Source organism: Orcinus orca, chromosome 15 (assembly GCF_937001465.1).
Source record: "Orcinus orca chromosome 15, mOrcOrc1.1, whole genome shotgun sequence".
Taxonomy (NCBI): Eukaryota; Metazoa; Chordata; class Mammalia; order Artiodactyla; family Delphinidae; genus Orcinus; species Orcinus orca.
In genome coordinates this window covers 63,603,934-63,613,347 of record NC_064573.1, presented here as the reverse complement: position 1 = coordinate 63,613,347, position 9,414 = coordinate 63,603,934, and the positions used below count along the sequence as shown (strand labels likewise).

The 9,414-nt window shown below is 58.5% G+C and overlaps 1 protein-coding gene and 1 long non-coding RNA gene across 2 annotated transcripts; one reads left to right on the top strand and one right to left on the bottom strand.

Moving 5' to 3' along the window:
• Positions 1 to 4,293: 4,293 nt before the first annotated feature.
• LOC125961230 (uncharacterized) lies at positions 4,294 to 5,987 on the bottom strand. The gene is made up of 2 exons (XR_007471659.1): positions 5,855 to 5,987; positions 4,294 to 5,738 (listed from the first exon to the last, which is right to left on the bottom strand). It is a non-coding gene; the product is annotated as an uncharacterized LOC125961230 (long non-coding RNA).
• Positions 5,662 to 8,105, top strand: TMEM191C (transmembrane protein 191C). The gene is made up of 10 exons (XM_049697904.1): positions 5,662 to 5,836; positions 5,958 to 6,081; positions 6,385 to 6,435; positions 6,586 to 6,660; positions 6,849 to 6,905; positions 7,029 to 7,088; positions 7,216 to 7,280; positions 7,361 to 7,433; positions 7,741 to 7,778; positions 7,873 to 8,105. Exons 1-10 carry the CDS (start codon positions 5,682 to 5,684, stop codon positions 8,075 to 8,077), a joined length of 903 nt encoding a protein of 300 aa, XP_049553861.1. The 5' UTR covers positions 5,662 to 5,681; the 3' UTR covers positions 8,078 to 8,105.
• The last annotated feature ends 1,309 nt before the right edge of the window (positions 8,106 to 9,414 follow it).

Here is a 9,414-nt window from a genome sequence, read left to right as displayed (position 1 = left end):
CCTTTTAGGTCCACTTTTGGTTTGTTTTTATCCTGTTCCATAATTTTAAAGACTTTTCCTCAAATGTTGGGTGGTCTTGGCAGTTCATATTTAAGAATGAGACCCTAAAAAGCTACTCGGAACCAGTCCAACCGTCACCTAGGGTGTGTGGGTTTCATCGCACTCGTCTTGCAGGTGGGATGGAGGGAATGAGCACCACTTCCCCGTGTGCCGGGTTGGCCGTGGTGCTTTTGACGGAGGCGCCAAGGCGAGGCCTCACGCCTCTTAGTGCGGATCACTGGAGGAGGTGGGAGGTGAGGGGTTACTCCATCACAGCCTGAGTGAGTTGGGCCTGGTTACGGAGTCATTCTGTGGGTGGAGGCCAAGGATGGGGTTGAGTTGTAGGCACCGCTGTTTCCTTTCATAAAGGTTTTGTTTAAAATTTGCCTCTTTCTGAAAACCATCTGAGTAAGGCTGTTCCTGATCCTGTGCGGTGGAGGTGGTTTGAGCCAAGAAAAGGAGTCGGGCAGGAAAAGAGCTGCTCTGGGTGCCCTGGCGTTTAAAGAAAGGGACGGAGGGAGGGAAGAAAGGAAAGTTCGAGGAGAGTGAGCCGGAGGCTGCTCCCATCTTCACGCAGGAGGCAGCCCCGAAGCGGAATGTTTTCATAGACCTTCTGGAAAGACATTTTCTGAGTTCAGCAAATGGAGAGGAAGCTTTTGGACGGCTCCCCCCGAAGCCGGGGGGTGGGGTAGGGGGTGGGGCAGCGTGTCGTTAAAGGTCTCCACACTGCAGGATGTTGCTGCTGCTGATTCTGAGGGGCCTCCTGCCTCGTGGGGCACCTGGGAACGTGGCTGAGGGTAGATTTTTTTCTGGTCACTGTGTGGTTTACGATGTTACCTTGACTTACTGTGGTGATCATTTCACAATGTCCATAAAGATGGAATCATCGTGTTGAGCTCCTGAAACTAATGTTATGTGTCAATTATACCACAGTTGAAAAATGCCAGTTGACAGTCTGGGCTTGACCCCTGGTTAAAGGGCCGGATGACCCTCCCACCACTGCCCTGCCCTCAGGGGCCACCCAGGACTCCCTCACAGCGGGGGAAGGCAGGCTGTGGGGGATCCGGCCAATGTAGCAAAGGACCCCAGGCTGGGAGCAGAGCATGGGGTTGACTCCTCACGGTTCTGAGGACCGGAAGTCTGAGACCCAGGTGTCGGCCGGGTGGTCTCTCTCCAGAGGCCTCTGCATGGCGCGTAGATGCCCTCATCACCCTGTGTCCCCATCTGTTAGTCCCTCTGTGTGTCTGTGGCCAGATTTCCCCTTACAAGGACCCTGGTCAGACTGGGTTAGGGTCCAACCCAAAGACCCATCTCCAGACACAGTCACATTCTGAGATGCTGGGGCAGGCCTTCAACGTAGGAATTCTGGGGGACACGCTTCAGCCCACATGGGGCACACAGACCTGCCATGTGCGGCCTCGGGTGGCTGTGGGGGTCCCCAGTGACCCTCTGTCCGTGTTGGCGCCATTGGCACCCTCTCTCCTGCCTCGGGGCACAGGCCACCTCTGCCCTCAGCAGGTACCTGCTGGGGTCACAAGCTCCTCACTGAGGCATCGCCCCTCGCAGTGTGCCCCCTGGGGAGTCGGGGGTATCCCCAGAACCTGCCCACTTTGTGATGCTACAGGCAGTGATCCCTCGGCCCTGGGGTGCCTCCCAGGATGTGGGCAGAGCTCATGCCAGTGGCCGTCAGCGCACCCCCCGAGAATTCCTCTCCCTGTCCCCACACTGCCTGTCTGCTGACAGGGATGCAGACCTCAGTCTTCAAGAGCAGGGCGGGGGAGGCAGCCGCTGACCGGCCTCCTCCGGCCCTTGGTAGGAGGTGGGGCTGCAGGCGGGGGCAGCAAATGAGACAGCTCATCACCTGACCTGCCGTCACAGTAACTTAACGTCTAACCATTAAACAGGCTGGTGAAGAGCTGTGAGGAGCTGGTCAGACACCAGGCGCTCAGGCAGGGCTGCCCCACGGGTGGGGAACAGTGCATGCAAAGTGTGGAGGCATCAGAGCACGTGGTCTGTTTATGGGACTGAGGTGGCTTCCCTGTGGCTGGCGTCGGAGACGGTGGGGGGCTGGCAGGCGGGCCCACATTGGGGGGACTCTGTGCCATTGAGCCATTATTTGATACATCGTGGTTTACGGGAATCTTTTTTCTATTTTTTTTGGCCGTGCAGCTAGGCTTGCAGGATATTATTTCCTGGAGTAGGGATCGGACCCATGCCCTCGGCAGTAAATGCGCAGAGTCCTAACCACTGGACCATCAGGGAATTCCCCTTTTTTCTCTTATCAGGCAAAAAATACAAGTTTCAAATACAAAAAAAGGGACTGTGCACAACAGGCATGGATTTTATAACTATTCTTTCTCTGATTGGACAGACATTTATTGAGCTCCTGGCACCACGCAGATGTCCTCACCTGACCATGCACTGAGTGTGCAACCACTGCATTCAGCCCTGAAGACAGGGTTGGGGGCCCTGCACCACCCCTTTCCTGGGCTGTGCCCCTCGGTGAGGGCGTGGGTGGGGAGGGAGGCTCGGAGAAGAGGACCTTGAACCTGAGTCCTGGGGGAGGGGCAGAGCAGGGCCAGCAGGCTGGGTGGGAAGATAGGCAGGTGCTTCCACCGGGTCCAGTGGGAGCAAAGGGCAGGGGCACCACAGCCGGGGGTCTGTTTCCATGGCTCCTGTCGCCCCCACCGCCAGGGAAGTGGCTTGGGTTTCACCGGAGGCTTCCTCAGACCCAGGCTTTCCCTGCAGAGTTTCCTCCTAAAGACCAGGGGCGGGGAGGGGTCAAAGCGCCCCTCGGCTCACCCTCTGAGGCTGCAGAACAGCAACCCAGGGGGTGGCCAATGTCACCGCCGTGAGGGCTGGCTGCAGGCCCAGCTTCTCGCGGGGACAGGGCACCTGAGCTGCCACTGCCTGGTGACCTGTCGTCACTGAGCTTCCCCACGTAAACCGGGATCAGGACGCCTAGGCAGTGGGCGCGGTGTGGTCATGGGGACGCTGTGAGGGGATGGAGGGGCCCCCGGGGGTGCAGAGCTGTCCTACGGGACTGGAGCTTGTGTTCCAGGAGCCACGGGAAACTGGAAAGAGAAACAAGTGGGCCAGATTCTAGTGTGTCATTGAGCCCAGTATATTCCGGTATTTCATATGTAATCGATACAAAAATTATCAATGAGATGGTGCTTCGCAGGGTTCACATCTCGGTCGGGACCAGACTTTCAGGAGCTCGGCGCCACCTTCTGGGGCTGGACGTCCAATGCTGGAGCCAGTGATGGTGCCATGGTCAGAGCCTCAGCCGTGTGGTGTGAGTCACTGGCCCCCTGGCTCTATGAGGGAGTCTGGTAACAGCCCCACTTTACAGGTGGAGAAACCAAGCCGCAGAGCTGGAGGGGGGGTGTGGGGCACTCACACCAGCACCTTTTTATTTATTTTTTTCTTTTCCATTACGGTTTATCACAGGATATTGAATATAGTTCCCTGTGCTATACAGTAGGACCTTGTTGTTTATCCATCCTATATAAAATAGTTTGCATATGCTAATCCCAAACTCCCAATCCATCCCTCCCCCACTCCCCTCCCCCTTGGCAACCACAAGTCTGTTCTCTATGTCTGTGACTCTATTTCTGTTTCATAGGTAAGTTCACTTGTGTCATATTTTAGATTCCACATATAAGTGACATCATGTGGTATTTGTCTTTTTCTTTCTGACTTATTTCACTTAGTATGATCATCTCTAGGTCCATCCATGTTGCTGCAAATGGCATTATTTCATTCTTTTTGATGGCTGAGTAGTATTCTGTTGTATATATACCACATCTTCTTTATCTAGTCATCTGTCAGTTGTTTACGTGTCTTGGCTGTTGTAAGTAATGCTGCAATGAACACTGGGGTGCATGTATCTTTTCGAATTAGAGTTTTGTCTGGATATATGCCCAGGAGTGGGGCTGTTGGATCATATGGCAACTCTTTTTTTTTTTTTAAATTTATTTTTGGTTGCGTTGGGTCTTTGCTGCTGCACGTGGGCTTTCTCTAGTTGAGGCGACTGGGGGCTACTCTTCATTGTGGTGTGCGGGCTTCTCATTGCCGTGACTTCTCTTGTTGTGGAGCACGGGCTGTAGGCGCGCAGGCTTCAGTAGTTGTGGCTTGCAGGCTCTAGAGCGCAGATTCAGTAGTTGTGGTGCACGGGCTTAGTTGCTCCGCAGCATGTGGGATCTTCCCGGACCAGGGCTCAAACCCATGTCCCATGCATTGGCAGGCGGGTTCTTTTTTTCTTTTTCTTTTCTTTTTTTTTTTTTTTTTTTTAGTGGTACGCGGGCCTCTCACTGTTGTGGCCTCTCCCGTTGTGGAGCACAGGCTCCGGACGCACAGGCTCAGCGGGCATGGCTCACGGGCCCAGCCGCTCCGTGGCATGTGGGATCTTCCTGGACCGGGGCACGAACCTGTGTCCCCTGCATCGGCAGGCGGACTCTCAACCACTGCGCCACCAGGGAAGCCCGGCAGGCGGATTCTTAACCACTGTGCCACCAGGGAAGTCCCGGCAACTCTATCTTTAGTTTCATGAGGAACCTCCGTCCTGTTCTCCAAAATGGCTGCACTAATTTACATTCCCACCAGCAGTGCAGGAGGGGCAGCTTTATGGTAGGCACCCAGCTGTATCTGCTGACTCCTCAGACTTTCCTATTTCTTTTTCTTGCTTCCTTGTAGGTCCTCCAGCACTGTTAGACCTGAGCAGGAGGGTCATCCTTGTCTCTTAAAATCTTAACGGGAAGGCTGCTAATACTGCCTCCCTAAGGAGTGTGTTTACTAAGCAGCTTTCATCAGTTTAGAGTCCCTTTCGATCCCTCTTTAAATTTTCCACAGATGAGGAGCTCTATCCCGCGTGCTGCTCCTACTGAAATGCTCTACTGAAGCTGGTGTTCTCCCTCTTTTATCCATGTGGTGAATGACGTCAATTTTCTGATCTTGAACAATCTCTGGAATAAAGTCTTCTTGGTTTCATGTACCTTTTTTTTTTCAATGTACCCCTTTGGATTTGGTCAGCTAATAATTTATTTAGGACTTTTGCATCCAGCTTCATAGTCTAAGTTGGCCAAATGAAAGCCGACTTTAAAAGGACAAGTTTACCTGCAATTTCACCAATGAAATAGCTTGTCTTTCTCTTGTTTCCTTTAAAGATCTTATCCGTGTACATTACAATCTTAGTTATTTCAGCATACATAGTAAATCATATTCTTTTTTTCACTAGACATCATATCTCTATGTATGCCACATAAAATATATCATTTCAGTAACTACAGTGGTGTCCTCTTTGTGATGACTGTAACTACCCACCTGAATGAACCCACTTAACGCGTTGTGGTTTAAGAATTTTATTTTTTTCTTCCTAGATTAAGTTCCCAGGAGTGGGATCATTGGGTCCAAAGATAAGAACCAGTTTACGGATCCTGATCTCTTTCCCACAGGAGGCTTCTCAGTCCGCAGTGCCGTCGGCAGCGAGCGGGAACAAGCCAGCCTCGCCTTCTGCTTCAGGTGCGAGCACCCACCGGCCTGCGCGGTCCGATGGCTGCCCGTGAGCAGCGGTTCCGAACCGCCCCGCGCTCCATCCATTGTGACGCGGGTCCGGCGGCGGCGGCGGGCAGAGCCGGGGCATGGCCGAGGCGCAGGAGCTACTGCTGCAGCTGCTGAAGGACAACCGTGACGGGCGCCTGCGGAAGCAGGAGCTGGAGGAGCTGGTGCGCGGGCTGGAGGCCGAGAGCGAGAGCCTCACAGCGCGCCTGGACGACCTGAGCGAGCGCGAGCGCAGGTGCGGGCTGCTCCTCACCTCCACCCGGGCCTTGGGACCGAGCCGACGTGCGGGGGCACCGCGAGGTGGCTGGCATCCCGGCGTCACCCCGGGCCGCGGAGCCTCAGTTTCCCTTCCGCAGCCTGCAGCGGCAGCGGAGCCAGGCGGCGCGGGCCCTGCGCGGGGAGGCGAGAGAGGCGGCGCGGGAGCGCGCAGGCCGGGCGCGCCGGCGGCTGGAGGCTGCGGAGCAGCACAAGCTGGACCTGGTGGGGCGGGGCCCTAAATGGGGCGGAGCCTTCGGGGCGGGACCTTGGACGGGGCGGGTCTCTGGATGGGCGGGACCAGTGAAGGGGGAGGGGCCTTGAATGCGACGGAGCCTGGGGAGAGGGAGGGGCCTTGGACGGGGTAGGACCTTGTGTGGGGCGGGGCCTGAAGCAGGGTGGGACCCTGGATGGGGCGGGGCTCTTGGTGGGCGGGGCCAGTGAAGAGAGGGATCTTTAATGGGGCGGGGACTGCGGTGGGGGCGGGGACCTCGGAGAGGCCCGGACCGCCCCCTCGATCCCGTCCAGGAGCAACAAAACCATCAGCTGCAGGAGCAGTGGGAGGAGCTGTCAAGCCAGGTACCTTCAGGAGACGGCTTCCGTCTCACGCTTCCCCTAGGAAGCCCCACCCTAGTCCCCGTCCCCATTTCCGCCGCGTCCCCGCCTCCCAGGATAATCCCCACCCCTAGAAGCCCCGCAAACCCCGCCCTCACAAGCCCCACCCCCCAGCTCTTTTACTATGGAGAACAACTGAGTCCGCAGCGCGCAGAGCGGCAACTCGGGACCCAACTGGTGGCTTTGCAGGTGCTTGGGTGGGGCCCCGAGGGCAGGAACGCTGGTGTGGGCGGGCCTTTGATGACCTGAGGGCGGGGCCTTGGGGCTGAGGGCGGGCGGGGGTGGGCATGAACCTCTTGGCCGGGCGTTGGGGCGGGGTCTGGCGCGGCGAGCTCGGGGAGTGCCGGACTCCTGACCTTCCCTGGATCCTCCGGAAGAAACAACTGGAGCTGGTGGAGGCCAAGCACGCCAGGCAGGCGGAGGCCCTGCGGCAGGTGCGGGCGGAGCCGGGTACTCAGTGGGAGGGTCGGCTTGGGGTGTGGGTGGGGCCTGGGCAGGCGCCGGACGGTGGAGAGGGCTGACTTCCCCGAGTCTAATCAGGGCTCCCCTCATGCCAGAGCGCACAGCGGATGGAAGAGGCCTGGGCCAGCTTCCAGGAGCAGAGCGGAGTCTTGCAGGTGCCGCCACCCTCCACTCGGAGAGCCGCTCACCTCCGACCCCACTGCGGCCTCCTCCCCCGGAGCTGCCGGGGCCTGCCTCACCAAGGTCTTCCCAGGTGTGAGGCCTCACTCCCAACCCCTCCAGGAGCTGCAGGGGAAGGTGATGGAGGCGGCGACTGCGCTGGACGCCTCGCAGGGCGACCCGGAGCCGTAAGGGGTTAGGACTGTCGGGTGTGGGGAGGTGACTGTGGGCCCGGACAGAGGGCACATCGCCATGCCTGTCTCCACAGGTGCGAGTCGCAGCCTGGCCGGGGGCAGGGATGCGCGGGCTCGCTCATGGAGGAAGTGGCCAAAGCGGACTGTGTGAGTGCGGGCCTGGGCGGGGACGGGCTGGAGCCGGGACCTGCCCCCGGGGCCACCCACACACACGTGACCACCCCATCAGGGATTTTCCCCCCCTCCCCCAGGGACCCTCCCCTCGATACCAACCTCGCTGGGCGGCCACGCCTGCCACGGGACGGCCCACCCAAGGACCACGCCCGCATAGGGGACCCGCCCCGTAGTGCCACGCCCCCCACGGAGCGACGCGCACCCACGGGCTCGCTGCCCCAGGGGTTTCCCCCCACCGCTCCCCGGCGCGGAGCTGTACGTCGCTCCCTCTTCCCCGCAGAAGCGGCTGTTCGGCGGCGCGGGCGCGGCGGGCATCAGGTGAGCCGGCGGCGGGCGCGGCGCTGGAGTCTGGGGTCCGGGGTGCGCCCGGCGCCCCGCCACCACCCGTCTGCCGGTGCGTCGTGGTCCGCAGGCTGTGGGCGCTGGGCGCGCTGCAGACGCTGCTGCTGCTCCTGCTGGGCGTCGTGGCGCTGCCGCTGCTCTACCTGGCGCTGGTGAACCCCTCGGCCCTCCGCCGCGGGCTCATGCGCCCCGGCTCGGACGCCGCCATCCGTCGCCTGCGCTACACGCTGGCCCCGCTGCTGGAGCTGCGCGCGCGCGGACTGCTGCCCGCCTAGTGCATCACGCCGGCTGCGGCCGCCAGCACCCGTGTCTCCCGCGTGGTTTCTGGGCGTCAGGCGGAGGGGTGGGGTGGCGGGGGTGACTGGCGAGGAGAGGGGAGAGGGGAAGGGGGACTGGCGAGGGGTGGCGGCGAGAGACGGCGAGACGCGGGGGTGGCGGCGAGAGAATGGGAGACACCGGGGCGGGGGCGTCATGTGTCCTCGGGCCCAGCGGACGCCGGGCTCCTCCGGGTGGACCTTGGTCCCGAGAGGCTGCCGGGCCCTCGGTTCCTCCAGCCCCGCCGCCCACTTGGGAGGGGTAGGAATTGTTACTAAACCCGCTCTCCCCTCCGGGGAGCAGAGCCCGGGGCACCGGCTGGCGGGTCCCCGCGGAGGTCCGTGTCCCGCGTCCGCGTGGTGGTTACGCAGTCCCCGCGGCGCCCCTCCTCCCCTTGGTCCGCGGCGCTCTCCCGCGTCCGGGCTGTGCGGACCGTGCGCGCTCACCACTGCGGTCTTCGCGGGCATCGTCTTTTCATTTCTGTAAATGTTCTGCTTAATGGAGATGGACCTCGTGTTTCACTTAGTCTCTCATGCAGATGCTGCTCGATTTTTATTATTTACTTTTTTTTTTGGTAGTGAAGTTGTATCTCCTGTGCACACATACGTGCGTTTTTGTTTTGTTTTGTTTTGTTTTTGCGGTACGCGGGCCTCTCACTGTTGTGGCCTCTCCGTTGCGGAGCACAGGCTCCGGACGCGCAGGCTCAGCGGCCATGGCTCACGGGCCCAGCCGCTCCGCGGCATGTGGGATCTTGCCGGACCGGGGCACGAACCCGTGTTCCCTGCATCGGCAGGCGGACTCTCAACCACTGCGCCACCACGGAAGCCCTGAGCACATTTTTTATATTTAAGGGCCAGGTGCATTTCTTTTCCTGCAAACAATTCTTATTATTTTTTCATGTTAAAACTATAGGATTGTAGGGTTTCATTCTCCCTCAGTTTTTTCAACGCTCTTTTTTAGGATGCATTTTACCTTCGAGATCTGTTGTGAATATTTCCCCAGTTTGTCTTTCGCTTTGTTTGGGGTGCTCTTTTGCTATGTGTTGTTTTCGTAACAATTTGCTTTCCTGTACTGATCCTGGATTTTCTGGGTTATGAAGGAAACTGTTCCCATCTTCTTCCAACACTTGCATGCTTCCTTAGTTTATATTCAGCCTGTTGTCTGCCTCTGGAGGTAGGGACTTAGTATGGTTTAGGATGTGAGGACCTTTTGCATTTGTTTGATTGGGATTACACTGAAGTTAGGATAAGTTTGCAGAGAAATGTCTTCCAAACCTCGGACGACATCTCTCTCCATT

Bases quoted from the DNA above. Each gene is read 5' to 3' on its own strand.
- TMEM191C (XM_049697904.1), top strand. From the start codon at position 5,682: ATGGCCGAGGCGCAGGAGCTACTGCTGCAGCTGCTGAAGGACAACCGT. The intron at 6,436-6,585 runs GTACCTTCAGGA...CCCACCCCCCAG, and splicing joins GGGAGGAGCTGTCAAGCCAG to CTCTTTTACTATGGAGAACA. The intron at 6,661-6,848 runs GTGCTTGGGTGG...ATCCTCCGGAAG, and splicing joins CCCAACTGGTGGCTTTGCAG to AAACAACTGGAGCTGGTGGA.